Source organism: Chelon labrosus, assembly GCF_963514085.1.
Source record: "Chelon labrosus genome assembly, chromosome: 9".
Classification (NCBI taxonomy): Eukaryota; Metazoa; Chordata; class Actinopteri; order Mugiliformes; family Mugilidae; genus Chelon; species Chelon labrosus.
This window is the reverse complement of record NC_140359.1, coordinates 28,368,049-28,388,173: the sequence shown is the minus strand read 5'-3', so window position 1 is coordinate 28,388,173 and position 20,125 is coordinate 28,368,049. Positions and strand designations below refer to the sequence as shown.

General features: G+C 43.5%; 1 protein-coding gene across 1 annotated transcript in view; it reads right to left on the bottom strand.

Annotated features, from left to right (window-relative positions):
* fras1 (Fraser extracellular matrix complex subunit 1) overlaps window positions 1-19,394 on the bottom strand; it is a gene marked incomplete at its 5' end in the record, with an annotated part of 98,747 nt that extends 79,353 nt beyond the window's left edge. The window contains 3 exons of the mRNA XM_084552345.1: window positions 17,850-17,900; window positions 19,039-19,279; window positions 19,384-19,394. Coding sequence (XP_084408471.1) covers window positions 17,850-17,900; window positions 19,039-19,279; window positions 19,384-19,394 — 303 coding nt within the window. The remainder of the gene's footprint in view (window positions 1-17,849; window positions 17,901-19,038; window positions 19,280-19,383) is intronic.
* Window positions 19,395-20,125: the final 731 nt, after the last annotated feature.

Here is a 20,125-nt window from a genome sequence, read left to right as displayed (position 1 = left end):
CTTTTGTGGGATCCTTTGAAGGGAGGGGCCTCTGTGGATCATCCCACAGATACTTGATCAGTTTGGGATCTAGTGAATTTGGAGGCCAGGTCAACACCTTGTGCTGTTCTTCATGTTTTTTTTTTTTGTGTGTGTGTCTGTGTCAGGCTGCATCCTGCTGGGGATGGCTGCTGTCAGGCACCCTGGGGTGAGGGTGCCTGACAGCAGCCATCCCCAGCAGGGTGGCAGTGTCTGGTGTAGGTGGGTGCTACATGTCTAAGTAACATCCACACCAATGAATGCCAGGTCCAGACGTTTCCAATGGACATCGGCCTCCCCTCAGAACATTAGAACTGTCAGAAGATGGTCAATGTTATTCACTTCTCCTGTCAGTGGTCATAATGTTGTGGCTGATATATGAACAGCACGCTTAGTTTGCTTAGTATCTGCACCACTTGTGGACTATGGCCACTGGTTTGATTATTATTTTACTGATAAATCACTGAATTACAAATGAAAAGAGGTAAAGAAGACAAAGAGCAGAGCTGCAAAACCATCCGTTCTGTCTTGGCCTTGGTCGAAATAATAAAGTCGTCATCATGAGATCTGTATTTTACTCGGTCGACTCAAGAACTTTGCATCCTTAATGGTTTAAAAAAAAAAAAAAAGGCTGAGTTCATCTTCTCATAAAGAACAAGTGGACCTTTAACTTAATTCATTTATTAACCACAAAATGCCTCCAGTCAGATCAGACTGCCAGAGCTTCCTCCACTACGTGACCATGGAAACCAAAACTCATCCAGAAACAATAAAGCTCCAACACAGGGGACAAGATCCAGGTAACAGAAAACTTGATTTACCTTGTGAATTCAACTGAAAGAACAATGAGCAGTAGTTGTTTATTGTTCTAAAATAAATGAAATAGCCGTTAATAATGCAGACTCTAATCAAACCCAAACACAACATTTCAATTTCATTTATATCATCCGTTTTCATCTTCTCTTTTATTCAGAGTCTTCTCTCCGTTAAAATATAAAATCCCCTCCTTGACATTTCAGTGACTGCTCTTGGAAGCGATGACTCAAATAAAAAAAAAAAAAACATCCCACCTCTCCTTCAGATTTTCATCTTCCAAACTTATTTGTGCCGTCTGAGTGTGGATGTGATTATTATTTATTCATTTTTCTCTCAGCAGCAGTATTTCATTTCCTCTTCAGGATGTGTCATTTCTTATTTTGGATCTTTTTCATGTTTTGCCCCTCATGTAACCCCCCCCCCGTCCCGTCCCGCCCCGTGGCTTCTTTGAATCACCAGATCTCCGTCTTGGTTCTTTTCTGACTTAGAACCAATGAAAATAACTGATTAATTCATTCATTAATTAATGGATCACTGTCTGTGAAGGTTCTCAGTCATGTAGAGCTTCTTGAAGACCAGATCATCACCTGGTATTGGACATCTGTTATTATTCTCTTTTCCTTCCCCAATGAATGATTCTCTAATGAACCATTTATGTCCAGAGGCTCCAGTATCAAGAGGGTGAAACTTCTTGGGGACAGATGTTGTTCTTTTTCTGTCTCCTCTGGATAAAATGTCCTTGTCCTTCAGGTGTAGGTGGACAGATGAATCCGAGCCAACATAGGAGAGCCAACTCATCAAGCCAGGACTCAGCTGTCCACCTACACCTGAAGGACAAAGGATTGGTCGGTAACAGCCACAGACGTTCCTATTTAAACCACAATCAGTCTTTTAGAGCTGAAGACTTGGATGAAACGTCTTCAAAGAATCTCTACAAGGCCACTAGCCTCTCTCATTTAGCTTTTTTTTTTGGGGGGGGGGGGGGGTATTGCTTCCAAATGAAATTCTCTATAACCTTAAAGCATTATATGACTTCCCCTTTCTCTCCGTTGGGAACTAATGATGCTCCAGCAAAGATCAGCCGAGCCAATCAGATCATTTGGAGCGTCCTGGACTTGTCTTAAATACTTTTTTAAAGAAGCACACTTAAGTTTCATTATGTTTATTTGTCCCGTCCTGTCTGACGAGGCACAAATAAAGCATGAAGGAAATAAAATATGTGCCACAGCATCGCAAAGACTTCTACATCCACCCCCTCGTTCCTGTCGCCGCCTTAATATCCCACAGATATCTACCTGTCTGGATAAAGAGACGTGTTGATTTATTAGTGTGAAGCGAGAGGAGGGTTGGTTGGTTTTAGACTCCCTGCAGACTGTTCTCTGCTCTGCAGGAGAAAGTAGGACTTCTGCAGCGTCCATCTCAGACCCGACGCTCCAAAGGTCTTTAAGGAGGAAAGCTGGCCAAAGAAACTCTTAATGACTGAGAGACCAGAGCCAAGAAGATGAAGAAGAAGAAGTCTGTCATGTACTTTCTCCCCCCGAGCCAGTGCATGGTCGTGGTTAATTATTTGGCAGAAGACATCCTGAAACAGATCTGACAGCTGCAATTACGGTGAGGATGAGGCACGACTGGAGTTTCAGGCCTTTATGTCACTGTGGATCTGGGAGGATTGGGAGGGAATCAGCATGAGAGTAAGGTTAAATCCACTGTGACTGAACTCATCCTCAAATGGAAATATGGACTTCACAGATTCTAAAGGAGGATCTGAGTAAGAAAGGAACCACGCCAGAGGAATTACAAGTTGGAAAAGATGGAGAAAACTTGGATGGCCCTTAAGTCCAAGGCTGCAGGTTCATATACAGGAATACAAGCCACTGAGCTGCAGGACATTTATAATTCAATGAACCATTATATACAGTATTTATATTCAACCTGATCATTCATTCTGATCTGAGATGAACTGTTTCCATGGACACAAAATAAAATGATGTGATTAGATACATCGATCAGCCACAACATTATGACCACTGACAGGAGAAGTGAATAACATTTAAACCATCTTGTGACAGTTCAATGTTCTGCTGGGAAACTTCTGGACCTGGCATTCATTGGTGTGGATGTTACTTAGACATGTAGCACCCACCTAGACCAGACCAGACACCCCCAACCCATAGTAATGACACTCCTTGATGGCAGCAGCCATCCCCAGCAGGATGCAGCCTGACACAGACACACACACAAAAACACTTTAGGAACAACTAAAAAAAAACATGAAGAACAGCACAAGGTGTTGACCTGGCCTCCAAATTCACTCGATCCCAAACTGATCAAGTATCTGTGGGATGATCCACAGAGGCCCCTCCCCTCAAAGCCCCCCCCCACTAACAACATTCTGTTACCAGACACCACAGGACACTCTAAGAAGGCCCATGTCCATTCTCTGATGAGTTACCACAAGATGACCAAGATGTCTCCACGTCTCCAACGTTGCTGTCCACATGGATTCCAGCTTTTCAAACACTTCTTGTTTCAACAACTGATTATTCTGTAAGAACAAAGTTTATTTATCAGTTGAAGCTTGAATGAGTTGGTTCTGGTGGTGAGTAATCAGAAAAATGTAAGATGTGGCACAAAAAATATGAGTGAAACAGTTAATGAGATCCTAAATTTGACAGTCCAGACATCGACAAGTGCAAAAGCTTTTAGCAAAGCACATAAAAGTCATAATCATAAAGCCATTAATCTGACATAGCATGCAGAGTCTTGTCGATCCTCAGAGAATGACAAGGGTCTACAGCTCTGCAGCGTTATTACAGTTCAACTTGAAGTTAATTTTTTAGTGCAGATCTTGTGTCTAACCCTCAACATGTCTCACAGATAAATCTTTACACCAGAGCAGAGGAGACGGACAAGCTGATGTCCTGTAAACCAGCTCCAAAAGACTTGAACATCAGTCCGATCGCCTTTAACTCCAAAGGGCATCGCCTCTGATCAGCGCCCCTCCGAGACCACTTTGCCGTTGTCATCTGTCAAGTGTCAAGTGAACGCAGCGTAGAAGACCACATCCCTTTAAGACACTTGTGGAGAAAGAGCGAGAGCTTCAGGGGAACCTTTAAGGCGTTGGCAGGCTTTAGATCTCCAGAGATCCTGCAGAGATCCCTTAAAGGACCGTTCAGGCCTGAAGGAAGCACTTTCATAAAACACATATTTTCCATTTTCATGAATAAACTCTGACACATGTTGAGACCAGAACGTCCTCGTGTCAAACCCAGCTGTTATTTCTTCATGTTTTAGTCCAAGGTTTGTGCAGAAAATCGTTCCATAAAGACAAAATGCTTCATTCCTACAACCATCCCATTAAAACTTCAAAAACATCTTTGTGTTCGCACAATGCAAGCGCTGAAACTGGGGCTCCCTTAATTGGTAAAGTTAATGCCTAAAGTTTCCCCTCATTTGAAGGATTAGTGGAGAGGCTGCTTGAACAAAGCCTAAATGAAGTTCTTAAGAATTAAAGGAAGAGCAGAGTACAATAGACGGGTCTTTACACACTTCCTTTGTTTTAACAGAATTTTTTTTTTTTTTTTTTTTTTTAAGAATTTGTTCTCAGACTTTGTGGGACAGTGTTCTGTTTCTATCTTTGACTTTTCATTTTCAAATAGTGAAAAAAGACGTTAACAATGCATGGGCTTCGTCAGGAACCCGTACACATCCAGCTCCAGTCAGGTGAAACGTCGACGCAACACTCGACAGTATGTTCAACCTAAACATGCAACTCTTGAGCAATAAAGAGAATCTTAGATGGAGGAACAGGAGGTGGGTGAGTGGTGGGGGGGAGTTACCTTCCATGAATCTTTCAGCCTGGTGGAGCCAGAATCAGAGTCTGGTAACTCTCCACCTGGATAGAAAATACCTCTGCATCAACTGGATACTCCTCCAACCAGTAAGAGGCATTTTGTTGTAAACAAATTCAACTCCATGGCGTGGGAGGCTGGGAAGCTAGGGTCGGGTACTATTAGCCAGAAAGCTAGGAAGCTAGGATGAGGTATTTTTAGCCAGGAGTCTAGAAAGCTAGGAAGAGTTACTCTTCACTGTCAAGGCCAGGAAACTAGGAGCTGCTATTAGCTAGGATGCTAGGAAGCCATCAAGAGACATTCTTAGCTAGGAGGCAAGGGAGCTAGGAAAATATACTGTTAGCTGGGAAGCAAAGAAGCTAGGAAAAACTACTTTTAGCCAGGAGGCTAGGACTCTGTGAAGAGCTATTATTAGCTAAGATGGTAGGAAACCATCAACAGACACTCTTAGCTGGGAGGCTGGGAAGCTAGGATCAGGTACTATTAGCTAAGAGGCTAGTAAGCTAGGATGAGGTAGTTTTAGCCAGGAGTCTAGAAAGCTAGGAAGCGCTAGAAAGAGCTAAAACTAGCTAGGATGGTAGGAAGCCATCAAGAGCCATTCTTTGCTAGGAGGCAAGGGAGCTAGGATGAAATACTATTAGTTGTTGTTTACTTTCATAACTTCCTGGTTCTCTTAGCTGAACAGCCAATCAGAGCGTTGTCTCTAAACCGACTCCTTCCACTGCATCCAACATCTCGACTCCGTGTCACGACCCTGACATGAGCAGATACTGGATCATCAATAAGCGAAGAAATCCAGATGAACCACCATGTCGCTCCTCGCCCTCTACTGACCACAAAGGAAACACTAACGAGAGCGTTTAGCACGTTGAATCACGCAGCAGAAACATTTTGACCGTTTGCAACTTCCAGAAGTGTAACAGTACACCAGGATATTTCTGTACCACTCGATTTACATTCAGTCAACAGTGCAGCGGGTGTGCGAGTCAGAGTCACCATCATTGTTTCCCGACAATAGGTGAAACACAATACCCCTGCGACCCTTGAGGAAACCATGTACAGCCGGGAGAAAGTGCTGGCGAAGGTAATAAAGAGCTGAGGAGGAAATGTGGACGGAGTATTTTTACTCCAAGACAGGAACAAATTAGAGATTATTAGAGGCAGGACACGGGAGAAGGGCTGCATGACTCTGGGTTAAAGGGAGGCATGAAGCTTCTCTGCTGGATTTCTATCTGAACTTTCTTAAAACCTGAAAATATAAGTGTAGCAGTTTTATTTTTGTCTTTTTTTCCAGTCCAATCTTATCTTTGACACACTTATAAGTTCTACTTCACGACTTCTTGTGCAGCTTTAACTTCACTTCTGATAGCCCGGCCTGAGCAGGTGCTCTGTCCATATTTAGTAAAGCTCTGTGACAACCACACACTGTCCCCCTCCGCCTCCAAGCCCAGATTATTTTGGTGGCCAAAAATTTTCCAGACAGAAAAAAAACAAAAAAAAAACAGCTGCAACCAAGCGGGCGCCACGAGGCAAACACGGCAGCAGCAGCTATTTTGACTTTGTAACTGAATACGAGGGCGGAATTAAAACGCCGCCGCCGCTGCCTCTCGCTGGGTTATTTAGCCCAGATGGAAAATGTAAATACATCCTTGAAAGTGTTGAAATCCACATGTTCACACAAAAAAAACGGATTAATGACAGCCGACGGCACAAAGACCAAAGCGCTCCCGACGCTAGATTAGCAGACAACGGCGGCGGCGGCGGCAGGCGGAGAGCCATTATAATTAGATGATTGCTGCTCGTTGCGTGGCCTACATTGGAGGAGCAACTATTTGTAGCCTCATAAAGGAAACTGTGTATTTATCCATCTGGGCTTAAGTGTTTTTTTCTGCGACGGTGGAGGGGTTATTTCCTCAGGTAGTACTCTATCGCACACTTTAGTCCAGTTGTAGTTACTTGACAGATTCATATTTTTTAAACAATGCACTATAAAATACGCCAATCAGCCAAAGCTCTGAAGGTGTGGAGCTGTGGTATCTGGCTCCAAGATCCTTTAAATCCTGCTTTAAGTTGAGAGGTGGAGGACAAGTCAACACCTTGAACTCCAACCATTCCTGAAGCAGGGAGCATCATCCTGCAGAAAGCATCCATCAGGGAATCCTGTCTCCGTGAAAGGGTGGACATGGTGTGCAACAAAGCTTGGGTAGGTGCTATAGGTGGCACATTACTAAAAGTGATTTGCAGAAAGTAAGGGTTGCATTTAAAATGATTTCACCCACCGTTAATCAGTCGTGAATGTCGGCTTATGTCCTGTTGTCAGTTGGGACCAGGTGAGCGTTAGAAAAAGTTGTATATCTGGCGCGACTGAACTTACTACCAAGGTGCATGGAGGAGGAAAATGAATTGCAGAAAGGGCAAGACTCCAGCAGCAGTTGTAGCAAAGGGAACAACTTTATAGGACTGAGGCGTTTGAGCTTGTTGCCTTCAGGACGAGGAAGACCCTGATGAAGGGCACAAAGCTGAAACGTATCGGTCTAATAAATATTTAGTACAAGTGCTGCTGGAGCCTCAACCTGAGCATCAGAACTGCTGCACGACATTCATCTGACATCTGTCGTAGTTGATTGCAGATTGCAATTGCAGATTTGTATTACAGAATAGAGCCATAACATTGTGACCACCGACATGTGAAGTGAATAACACTGATTCTCCAGTAATCATGGCTTCAGTCAGTGGCTGGAACAAATTGGGGAACACGGTGAACACTTATTCCTCACTGCTGATGTTAAAAGGATTTGAGAGACTCTGACCAAAGAACAAAACTGTGAAGTCTAGATGACTGGGTCAGAATATTTCCAGAACTGCAGCTCTGATGGCTTGTTCTGGTCTGTAGTGGTCCAAAGAAGGAGAACAACCAGAGACAGCGTCATGGACCAAGGTCATTGATGCACTATGAGACAACGTGATGCTTTGGTCCATGTTCTACTTGGAGACCTCGGGTCCTTCCATTCATGTGGATGTTCCTTTGACTCGTAGCTCCTACCTCAGTATCGCTGCAGAGGCCATGTCCACGTGTTCAGGACCATGTTCAGGAATGGTTTGTGGAACAACAACAAGCAGTTCAAGGTGTTGACTTGTCCTCCAGATTTAACCAGATCTCAGTCCAATCCAGCATCTTGTTGGATGTTCAGGATAAAAACTGATCCATAGAGGCCTCCACCTCTCAACTTAAAGCAGGACTTAAAGAATCTGCTGCTATCGTCTTGTAATGTGCCAGTCTTGGTGACACGCCGTCAACATGCATTTAGGATATTAATGATTAATAACACAAATGTAGTAAAGCAAATTAAAAGGTCAAGACTCCCGCAGCACTTGTAGGCCACGAACGTTTTGGCCCGTGGCCTACAAGTGTTGATGGAGTCTTGACCTTTTCCTTTTCCCCCTTCATGCACCTTGGCAGTGACTTTGAGATCTGATTAGAAAGCATTCTTGTGTTTAAGTCTTTAAATGATCTGAACAGTACTTCAGCGGCTCTGTCATTTCAGAACCAAATATTTCCTCCAGTTTCTATTAACTCTTGGCGACACTTTAATGCATTAAACAGGTTGGATGACTGGTGCTAACTCAAGAGCAGATAAAAAAACAACAACTTGTGTGTCTGAGGTGGATGGGAGCGTTTTTAGACATCATAATTAAGCAGTCTGTTATATGAGCATCACAACCTCAGTCTCCAGCTCCACTAGTCCTCCTTTTTTTCCTTCTACTCAGCTCAAGAGAATCTCTGGCGCTCCAGCCGTCTCATTAGCGCAGCGTTTGACTGTGGGTTTTGACAGACCAAGAGTAAGCGCAGCGTGATATGTCTTTTTTTTTTCGTTTGGAGACGGAGTTTCATTTATTCAGAAGTGTGAAAATGAAAAGCGGCGGCGGCGGCGTAAAACGAGCGAGCGGCGACGTCTGCAAAGCGTGAAAAACCAAAGAGTGGCCCACGAGGAGTCCTGAGGCACTGGAGTGAGCAGCGTGATGAAAAACAAAGATGAGATAAAAGATGGCTTTTCTCAACCTGTCAACTAATTCTACATCACTGCAACCAAAGCACACGTTTGAACCTTCCCCCTACCTGGGAACATTACCGTAATGCACAGCAAAAACAGATTTTTAAGAAAGTAAAAAAAATGTTTTCTAGAAAATGTGTCCTATTTTTAGTCTAAAAAGAAGAAGAATCTTGCCAAGCATTTTCCACATAAGAAAAATAGTCTTATTTTAAGAAAATATACTGTATCTAACTTTTTCTTAATAAGATTTACCAGCTTATATCAAGCTCAATTCAGCTAGTAACAAGGTAAGGACATCTTTTGCAAATTATCCCAGCAAAGGAACAAGATTATGTTCCTTATTTTAAGATTTAGACCACTGGCGCAACTTCTCAATTTAAGAATCTTAAGAAATTACAGCAATATAAATAATCAGAATCAGAATCAGAATCAGAATGACAATACAGTTTGACTGATTTGGAAAAAGGTATTTAACAGTTCTGTGTTGCCCACTAAAATAACTTTTTGCCAAATTTCCATGACATGTAGATGTAGACGGCCAGGAGTAATGTGGTCAGGACAATAATCACAAATAATCTACAGACTGAAGCCCCCTGAGGTACAAACTGTAAAAACTATAACTGCAAGTGTCAAAGACATAAATCTCTGCGTATGTGAATCTAAGTAATTATTATTTACATGCACATTAACTCAGAATGTATGTGAGAATGACATGAGTTCAGCATTCAACAAATTCCTCTAAGCCGCTGTGGAGGACAGATCAGCAGTTACTGGAAATGTTGAGTTGCTGTTATTATTGCACAACTTATGGAAAACAATGATTTCAAAGGATTTATTTTAAACATTTAAATATTTTTTATACTCTTAACATATTTACTTTAATATAGTTTCTCTTGACTTATCTTATTCTATTTCTATTTTTGCATTTTGCACTGTTGTTGCATGCATCAGCAACTTCTTAATTTCCCCATGGGTAGAAATAAAGTCCTATCTTATCTTCTTGAATAAAAATATTGCAATAGAAGAATATTTCTGTTTCATTTGTTTGATTGGGTTCTCTTTGTCTACTTTCAGGACTTGTGTGAACATTTTTATTTATTTTTATGCAGAAACGTAGAAAAATCTGACACTAAAGTTGACTTAGAAGAGTTCCTTGCAAAAAAAAAAGATTTAAAGAACTGTATTGTCAATTCTCTGCACAGGACATACAGAAGAATAGAAAAAACGTTTCTTTCTCACCATAAAATAAACAGTTTAGATAAAAAATACACTAAAAAATATAGAAGTGGTAGTGCAGGATAATAGCAGCTTGTTGAACGTTCATAGACAGTAGTGCAAATGTTCAATACGGGTTAGGACAGATTACAGACTGTAGGAAAGTGGTGAACGTCCAACTATCTTGTGGGCAAATAGTAAAATAAAGTCTTTCAACATTATCCCCAGCCTCCAACTAGTATGTGACATGAAGCATTGATTATATATTTTGTATAATATGATTGTGTCGTGTATAACGGGACACTTAAATGAAATAACATGGTTGAATCATGTAAAATAACTGAGCCAGTACACCAAGGAGGATTCAGAACAAGGTGAGACGAGTGTTTCTTAAAATAAAAAGGCAGTAAACACAGAGCAGCAGCAGCAGCAGCAGCAGCACGACTCTTTCCACAGCCTGTCAAAACACAGAAATCCCACTCAGGATCACCGACGGGCAGAGAGCTGTAATTTCTTCTGATATCAAGCAAATGCAGACTGACGGAGCAGCTACTGGACATTTTGCCCCTGGCGAGGCGTTGCGAGCGACGCAGCAGGTGCCTGGAGGCGCCGCGGCAGTAAGTTATGTGGAATATGTAAACAGGAGGCAGGCGGAGGTAGCGGAGTCGTGTCGGCCTCTGCAGCCTCCAGCCTCCAGTCTCCAGCCGAGGCCAGAAACTCTCCTTCAGGCTCTGAGAAAATCGATACGAGACGGACTCTGTAGATATCCTGAACTCATTTCATTGCTGTTTGGCATGCAGAAAGACAGTCAGATGGAAAATGTTGGTAAAAACTCCCACGCACAGCTCAATAAATGAAGAAATCCTGCACAGTAAAAAACAATGGCTGAGAGGAGGAGGAGAGATGAGGAGGTCAAGAGTCTAACACTGTTACCGAACATCAAGGAGACCCAAAACTTTCTAAGTGAATGTTTGACTCATTTCAACAAAAACTCAACAACAGCTCATTCTAGGATTTACTCTAGAATAATCAGGAAAGAACTTACTGTAACTCTTCTTACCATTACACTATAGGTGTAAGGTATATTTTCCATTAGTCAATTAATCTAACGACTATTTCCAGACGAGTGGTTAATTATTTCTTTGGTTGTTGTACTTGTATGCTCATGTTCTGGTGCTCTGCGTCTCTCTGTCTTCAGGGTCTGTGATTAATTTGCTCACTTTCGACGTCTGGGCTCAGCTTTCAACATATTCCATGGAAAACAACATATTTGCATCCATAATCTGAAATGAATTGTGAATGTAGTTATTAATCATTTCCTTGGTGGTTTTGATTTGCAGAGTATTAATCAACTTTTCTTCAAACTGCATCACTATTTTTTCATCAAAGAACAACCGGCAACGAAGGTCGACTGTGTCCAGATTGTACACAGGTGATGTTTACATAACGTACAGGTGAGTTGTTAAGAGACTCTAGTCATGTGAGTCATGTGGACAACACCTACAGAGGTTATCATTTAAACCTCAACTCCTCCACTAGTCGTTTAAGACTTGATGAAACGTCTTAAAGGAAGCTGCAGACAGAGTTCACACTCTGTCGTAGCCTTTAATTAGAGAGCTTCAGAGGTGCTGTAGGTGGATTATGTTGCTTTATGTGCAGTTTTTAGACTTTATGCTAAGCTAACCGACTACTAGCCGTAGACACTGTACAAAGTGTGAGTGGTAATCCATCTTCTCGTTTAGAAGCATTAACACAGGTTTAGTGTCAGGAGGTGACACAGGATTTATCTCTGCTCTTTCTTCTGGAGACGCTAGTTTGAGTTTGTCAGAGTGAAAGCTCTCGCTGACTCTCCTCGCAGCATGTCAAGCCGCTTCCAGACGTGCCGATCGCTTCATTAACAGTCCAGTCACACTTATCGCTTCAAACTGACACAGCCGACGACAACAGGCACTCTTTCATGCATGCGAAATGTTTCGCATCAATCCGTCACAAGCTCCCGTCCTCAGACCTCAACAGAGTCTCGACTCTCTGGCTCCCTGACGGGGTTTTTCTTTTTTCTTTCTTCCCCCGCGGGACTAAGAGGAATTGATCTTTAGATTCAGGCTCCTGAGTTTCGGATAAATCATCAGTCACCCAGCGTCACTTTCCCTCTCCTGATGACCGCTCATTTTTCCTCGGCCCTGGAGAACGTGGCAATTTGTTTTGTGATTTCCAGAAAGAAAAAGTTAGCGGGCCGCACCTAGCTTTAAACCGAGCTCCACCTCAAACCCTGCAACATTTATTCTACCACAAAACACATTAAACATCATCTGACAAAACAAGATCCTTCGTCTTAACACGCTGCTCAACAGCTTTGTTGTCCGTCATTCCTCTTACAATATCTAGAAGTGGCAGCTCTCGACCCTTAAGAAATCCAAGCTCACATCAAGAAAAAAAGGAGCACTGAGGGGGTAAGGTCTCCCTTTCAACCTGAGCTGAAGAATAAATTGGGCCCTTCAGGAGAGCAGAACGGCCTTGAGTTCAAAAAGATTAAAAAAAATAAAATAAATGAAAGCGGGGAAATGTTCTCATCTGCCATGTGGTGAGGTCCAGGGAGGAAGAGGAGGAAGGTAGCTGTGCTTTATTCTGGCCTTATCTCACGTTGTTTGGCACCAAACTTCAATAAATCAGCAGCTCTGATGATTTTAAGCTTCAAGATCTGAGCGCTGGATGGAAACCAAGCGAGTGTGGTGGAGGCGATAGGACGGCAACTTTTAATCTCACTTTCGCTGGACCTCTGGACTTGTCTTCCAGACGTCAGACGGGTTCAGACAGACGAGACAGATTGACAGGACGGACGTTTGCTCTGACGGCAGGCTGCAGACAGCCGTGTGACAGCTCAGACCGATAAGAGACCCGTTAATTTTCCCCCCCAGCGCTCGTCTTTCTGCACTTTCAGGATGTCACTTTTTGGAGCAGATGCATCTCTGCTTTGAATCAGTGCACACCTTAAGGTCTGCAGGTCAGTGTCTTCTCTTTTGAGCATGAGCACCTTTTGCACAATCATCTCTTTTTACTATTTTCATGATCGACCGTCATTTGGATATCGCGACCACAGCTCCGTTTGCTGCCTCGTAGGTTTTATAACGCTGGCTGCAGAGTGGCAGCGTCTTAACATCGACTGTCTGCTCACTTATGTCGCGTTTGTTGCACCTGTAGTTCCTCTAACATCCCTGATCTAACCAGGTAATGATTTATTGACGTCAAAACGCTCAGAAGTGAAGGGAACTCCTCGACCTTCCCCCCCTCAGGTTCATCTGAGCACAACAAGAGGCTCCTGAGACAGGGAGGGGTGAGGGAAGGGAGGAAGAGGAGGACAGAATGTATAGACACATTTCTAGTAATCATTCCTGATGCTGTCTGTGAATCATAACCAGAGGTAGAACAAAGTGTTAAATAAGGTGCTTTATGCAAGATTTTGACTTCAATATGTACAGCAACAACTCCGACCTCAGCACTCCCCCCACCCCCCCACCACCACTACCACCACCCCCACAAAGCAGAGCACAGCAGAGAGTAGGCAGTGACCAAAATATCTTCTTCTCAAGGGAATGTCGGCTCAGAGCTCTTTAGATCCTGGATGAACAGGTGAGTAGAGTGGCAGCAGTCATGGAGCTGAGAACTGACGGCTTAAATACGCCGCTAAGAATGATGGATATGATGGATGTGTTGTTTGAAGGCTCCAGTACCAGTGATTAGGACCTGGGTGACCAGCTAATTCAAACTAGGAGGTAGAGCCTGAGTGAAGATGATGCTAAAGACAGATAGCAACCTGTAAGGACACGCACCTGTCACTTAAAGCTCTTCATTCTGCATTAATTTAAACTGTAGAGTTCTATAAACATTCTCCTGAAATTAGGGATGCACCAAAAATTTTCGGCCATGTTGTTTCGGCGATAAATGTCAGACCGAAAACAGCCCGAAAGTGCATTTTCAGTTTTTGGCCGAACATCTTTGGACTTTTATCGCTGAAACAACACATGCAACCAGCAACTGCAGCAACTATTAGCTGGGAGGCTAGGAAGAGCGACTACTAGCTAGGAGGATATGAAGCTAGGAAGAGCTACTATTAGCTGAAAGGCTATGAAGCTAGGAAGAGCTACTATTAGCTGAAAGGCTATGAAGCTAGGAAGAGCTACTATTAGCTGAAAGGCTAGGAAGCTAGGAGCATCCTGTTTCGGCCGTGTTATTTCGGCGGTAAATGTCCGACCGAAAACAGCCCGAAAGTGCATTTTCGGTTTTCGGACGAAAATTGTCGGACTTTTATTGCCGAAACAACACGTGGAACCAACAACCACAGCAATTTTCGGCCGAAATTGGCCTAAAAGTGCATTTTCGGTGCAAATTGTTGGTGCATCCCTACCTGAAATACAACTAAAGTACTACTGCAATGCATCTGAAAAGGCTAATGCTAACGCTAGGGGAGGAACTCTCCAAAACCTCTGGACAGCAGTCAGTTATCAACAAGGAGGCTGCACATCAACTATTTGATAAAGTTATTAGACCTTTAGCTGCAGTATCATCTAACAACATGCTGTGGAGTACTATTAAATGCCACTGATGGCGTTGAGGTGCTGCATGTTTTTATACAGGCTATACATATCTGCATTGCACAGTATCTAGCACATGAGCTGCCTGTTCTCAGCATATGGATTCAGGTCAAGAATACAGATTTCATTACTTTCTACTGGGTTTTTATTAGAGACGTCATCAGAGACTAGACTCTCATCACATAACAGTCGAATTTATAAAATGTGAAATCGTGCAAACCTCGGGCAGTAATTCGTTTTCTTTCCATAAATGAGTCATCCCAAAAACTGGAGAGAGAAAAAGCTTAAATGTCACTGCCGGTTGACTTTTGAATGACTTTAATTCTGCGCTGTGTGACAACAACTCACTGTCCTTCCCTCAGACATGGTTGACCTCCAAAGAACAAATAATTCCCAAGGCAACAGCTCGAACAGGCTCTTTGACTTGCTCTCATTGGTCAGGTCAAACATCTTATTTCATCTTCCTCCTCTCTCTCTATAGTTCCCAGACGCATCACACTTGAGGACACTTTCGGAAAATCCTCCCTGACAGGCACGGCGAGCGGCGAGAGTCAATCACACGCATCATTTCCTGTCGGACAGAGAGGCTGCCGCGGTGGCTTTGTCACATCTTACATTTTCTCTGCCAAATAGCGACCGTGACGACCTCTCCGTGGGCAGAGAGAGCAGGACAGACGGAGAGGAGCAGTGGGAGGAAGGAGGCACAAATCAGCTCCACGCCAGAGGCTACCTGACAGGTGACTGCAGCATGTTTCCCGGGCCCCGGGGTCCGCCGGGGGGATAAACAGACAGCAAGGAGGAAGAGCAGGAGGCATTCAAGTGACAGGCAGTTTAGAAGGGTTCTAGTTCAAGAGACACCTGGGACAAAAAGAGCAAACTTCCACCAAAGTTCCCTGAAGAAATGACAAACACGTAGTCAGAGGCTGATGAAATGCAACAAGTCAAACTGACCCAACTCTGCTCCAAACCATGAAATCTGCTCAGTAGAGGATATAAAATAAAATAAAAAATATTTAACATCATAACAATATGAGCAGCTGATGACTAGAAACCTGTGAAGACAACGGTCACTCAGACAGGGCAGCAGCAACTTGTCAACGTCAACCGTGACGTTCAAAGGACACAAAAGAGACTCTGCTCGTTGTCATCTTCAAAAACTGTAGACACCGATCGGCACGAATCAGGAGAGGACAACTCTGGATGATTGTTTGTAGCCATTCCTAGCATCCCAGCTAATAGTAGCTCTTAATAGCTTCCTAACCTACCAGCTAATAGTAGCTTTTTTCTAGCTTCATATCCTTCAAGCTAATAGTAGCTCCTCCTAGCTTCCTAGCCTTTCAGCTAATAGTAGCTCTTCCTAGCTTCATATCCTCCTAGCTAGTAGTAGCTCTTCCTAGCCTCCCAGCTAATAGTAGTTCCTCCTAGTGTCCTAGAATTCCAGCTAATAGTAGCTCTTCCTAGCTTCCTGGCCTCCCAGCTAATAGGGGCTCTTCCTAGCCTCCTAGCCTCCGTGCTAACAGTAGCTTTTTCTAGCTTCATAGCCTTCCAACTAATAGTAGCTTCCCCCAGCTTCCTAGCCTTCCAGCTAATGGTAGCTCTTATCCTCCTAGCTAGTAGTAGCTCTTCATAGCCTCCTAGCCTCCATGCTAATAGTAGCTCGTTCTTGTTTCATAGCCTCCCAGCTAATAGTAGGTCGTTCTTGCTTCCTAGTCCCGGTCCCTCATCAAGGAATTCAACGCCGATTTGTAACGTGATCAAGTTTCGGCTCCGATCCAACCGATCACCGGCCGCTCTTCTGTCTATTAGCAATTAGCAACATTAGAGAAGACAGTCGAAGAAAACTCTCTTTTTATTTCACCTTGTATGCGACGCACACTCTGGAGGACAATGGGATGTTTGCGGATGAGCTCCAACCAAAAAAAAAGAGAAATGAAAAGCGGAGCCATGAATGAGGTCTTTGTGCTCCATGACTCGTCCCGGCGCTTCCAAAGAGACCAAACAGCTTCCTAAACATGCTTTTGTCCGGCCTCATTTGTTCCCCTGTTGGCTTTAGACTGACTCCACTGTCCCCTTAAGAGGTTTACCACTGTCGGCCTTGCTCGTGGACCTGGAGCTGCTTTCAGCTTTATCAAAGCCCGACACCTTCACACACTTCCCCTCCATGCCTGCAAACACACACATGCAGCATAATGAAATTCAACGGTGGCTGATCCCAAGGCTCTGGCTTTGTTAGGAGGCTTTGAAGTTGCACTGATCGGCAGAAGGAATTCTCTTTTTTTTTTTTTTTTTGTTACCGCTGACAACACAGACGTGTCTTTGGAGTCAATTCCTTAGGTCCCATCTAAGCGGTCCATCAGTGACCTGGCTTTGATTTCGCTGCTTCACATCAAACGAGTGACATGCTCCCGTTGAAGGCCTCGGAGCTCGACACCGAATCCACATGTCGGAGGAAGCAAGAGGCCTAATTGGGCGATGAAATCAGGCTGTAATTACAGTGGTTATGTTGAATTATTGGCAGAGCTGCATGTCTTGTTCTTGGTTAATTAGATTTTGCGCTGATGGTGTTTGTATTTAAAGTACTAAATATTTTAATCTAAACACATTAATTTGCATATTGTCAAGGTGCTGCTGTGTGAAGCTGAACAAATCGTTTGATAAATAGATAATTAAATTGAAAATGAACAAATCGTGTTATCATGTTTCTTGTGCGTCCTGCACCTCAGTTGATTCAAAATGATGAACCTTCCTAGCTTGCTAGCTAGCTAATAGTAGCCCTTCTTAGCTTCCCAGCTGATATTAGCACCTAGCTTCCTGGCCTCACAGCTAATAGTAGGTCTCCTAGCTTCCTAGCTTCCCAGCTAATAGTAGCTCTTCCTGTTTCACCTTTTGAATGAATACTAGTCCTTATCTGTTGTAGGTATAATTCACATAGTGAGTGTACATAGCTATTTTTTATTTAAATCTACTTTAGCTTCAGTCTTCCTGACACAAATGGTTGTGGACCAAACAACCATCTGTGGAGGATCTTAGTTTGTTTTCAGCACACTGTGGAACGACATGTTTGTCCTTTCCTGAACACCTTCTCTGAATCCTCACCTTCTGGACAGCTTCAATTATTTCCCAAAACGTGGATATTATGCCGCTGGGATGAGGGCGGCAGCAGCAGGTTGCTGTTTGGCAGGGATACCCTGAATTTGTCCTAGGCATTGCCAGATGGAGGAGACTTTTGACCTTCGTCTTACAGATTTGCTGAGCCGCATAAGCCCTGTTCCACACTGACACTTATAGTCCGTTACAGGCGGTCATACCTGGCTGTCAGAGGCCAAATGGCCACCTGGAGCATTGGCAGGTTTTTTCTTCTGCGGTGAGAGCAGAAAACGTGGAGAGTAAGAAAAGAATGAAACGCCTCAAGCTGTTTTGGCAGAGTTAGTCCTCTAGTTTTCATCAGGGATCAGGGGAGGTCAGACTGTACGTGCACATATGCAGCCGCCACCACCACCACCACAGAAAACAGATTTTCTGCTTGGCTGACAGGTGTCAGAGTAAAATGCATGACAAAACACAAAGTGTATTAAATAATGGGTAGCGTTAGCTAGCCACGAGGTAAAAGCAAATACTCTTTACTCTGTACAGGACAGCAACAAAGTAGGAATACTACTGGGTTAGAAAGAAAAAAAACTTCAGGGAGGACTGACTGAGAGCTTTGAACGACAATTACCTGAAGCTCAATATCAGGAAAACCAATGAGTATGTGTTGGATAGCAGAGGAACAGAACAGCCCGAGAGACGGTTTAACATGAGTCTGAGGCTAGGAAGCTAGGAAGAGCCACTGTTAGCTGGAAGGCTAGGAAGCTAGGAAGAGCCACTGTTAGCTGGGAGGCTAGTAAGCTAGAAAGAGCTACTGCTAGCTGGGAGGCTAGGAAGCTAGGAAGAGCCACTGTTAGCTGGGAGGCTAGGAAGCTAGGAAGAGCTATTATTTGCATGGAGGCTAGGAAGTTAATGTAACCTATATTCGCATATATCCTTTAGCTCCTACAGCATTAAGAAGAGCTACTATTAGCTACGAGGACAGGGAGAGCTACTATTAGCTGGGAGGCTAACCCGAACCCTATGAAATAAAGAAATGAACTACAGAGGAGATAGGAATGGAGAAAAAATATACAAAATAACAAAAAGTAAAGATAAAACTGAAAGAAAAGGGAAAGAAAGGACGTCAGGATTTCATCTTGTTATGAAAATGAAACAGAAACAATTTGTTTAAAGAGCCAAAACCAACTGAAGGCGTCAGTGAGTGATGACTTTGTGTTTCCTTTAACCTTGAATCAGCTCCAGTTATCCTGATTTCACTCCTCTAGCTCATGTTCTGACCTATGAGCTCTAAAGACCGACTCCTTTGTGACTCACAACATATAAAATGTAAAATTTCCATCCATGACTTTCACTGTCAGCCATACTCTTCCTCCTCCTCCTCTTCTTCCTTCTCCTCCATTGATGTACAGCCCTGATGGAGCTCCATTGTTTCAGCCTGGCGTACTTACTGAAGGTCACTGCAGAGTTATTTAAGAGCTCCGCTAGTTTTAGCCTCCAGTCCCTGTCAGACAGCGACCGTCCTGCAGGGAGACGAGGAGACGAGGAGACGAAAAGCTCCACGGGGTTGTTCTTCTCTGGGACTCCTCCGACTGTAAACAGACCTCCATCACGGTCGTCCTCCTTCTGCGTCGCAGGGAAATCATTTGATCTGACAGCAAGACTCAAGAGTCACTTTGCAGAATCACAGCGCTCCACATTTCTTCTTCTTTCTACTCTTCCTTCTTTTCTGCTTCCCTCCATCCATCTCCTCACCCGTCACTCATTTGCGTCTCATTTTATTCTTAATTTCTCTTCTTCTTTCTTGTCCTTCTTGCTTCACTTCCTCAACTTTCCTTCTTTCTTTATTCCTCCAGTTTTCATTTTCCTCACTGCTTCTTCCTTTCCCTACTTGTCTTCTTACTTCCCTTCTTTTCTGTATTTCATTCCCTTTTGGCTTCCTACCTTCTTTCACATGTTGCCTTCCTTTCATCCTTAATTTTTCCTTCTTCTCTCCCCTTTGTGCTTTTCCTTCCTCGTCTTCCTACTTCCCTTCTTCCATTTAATCCTTTCCCCTTTGGCTTCCTATATTCGTCCTTTTTGTCTTTTCCTTCCTCCCTGCTACTCCTTCTTCCTTATTCCCTCCTTCGTGTCTTCCTACTTCTCTTCTAACGTTCATTTCTTTCCCTTTTGGCACCCTACACTCTTTCTTCCTTTCTTTCCTTTCCCCACGTTTCTAATTTCTCATTTCCTTCTTTCACATCCTTTCTATCTTCTGCTTCTTTGTCTTATTATTGTCCCTCTCTGTTTGTGCTCACAACACAAATAACACCACTGCTCTTTTTCCTTTTGTGTCGACCTCACTACAACAAGACAAACGGCGTTGTTACAAAAATAAAATAAAAGAGGCAATCTTAGGTAAGAGATGGAGGGAGCAGCGGAGTGTATGGAAGACTGATAAGGACGTAAAGGATGTGAGGGCTCTTTGGTTTGGCTCCTGTCATCCCAGACTTATTCA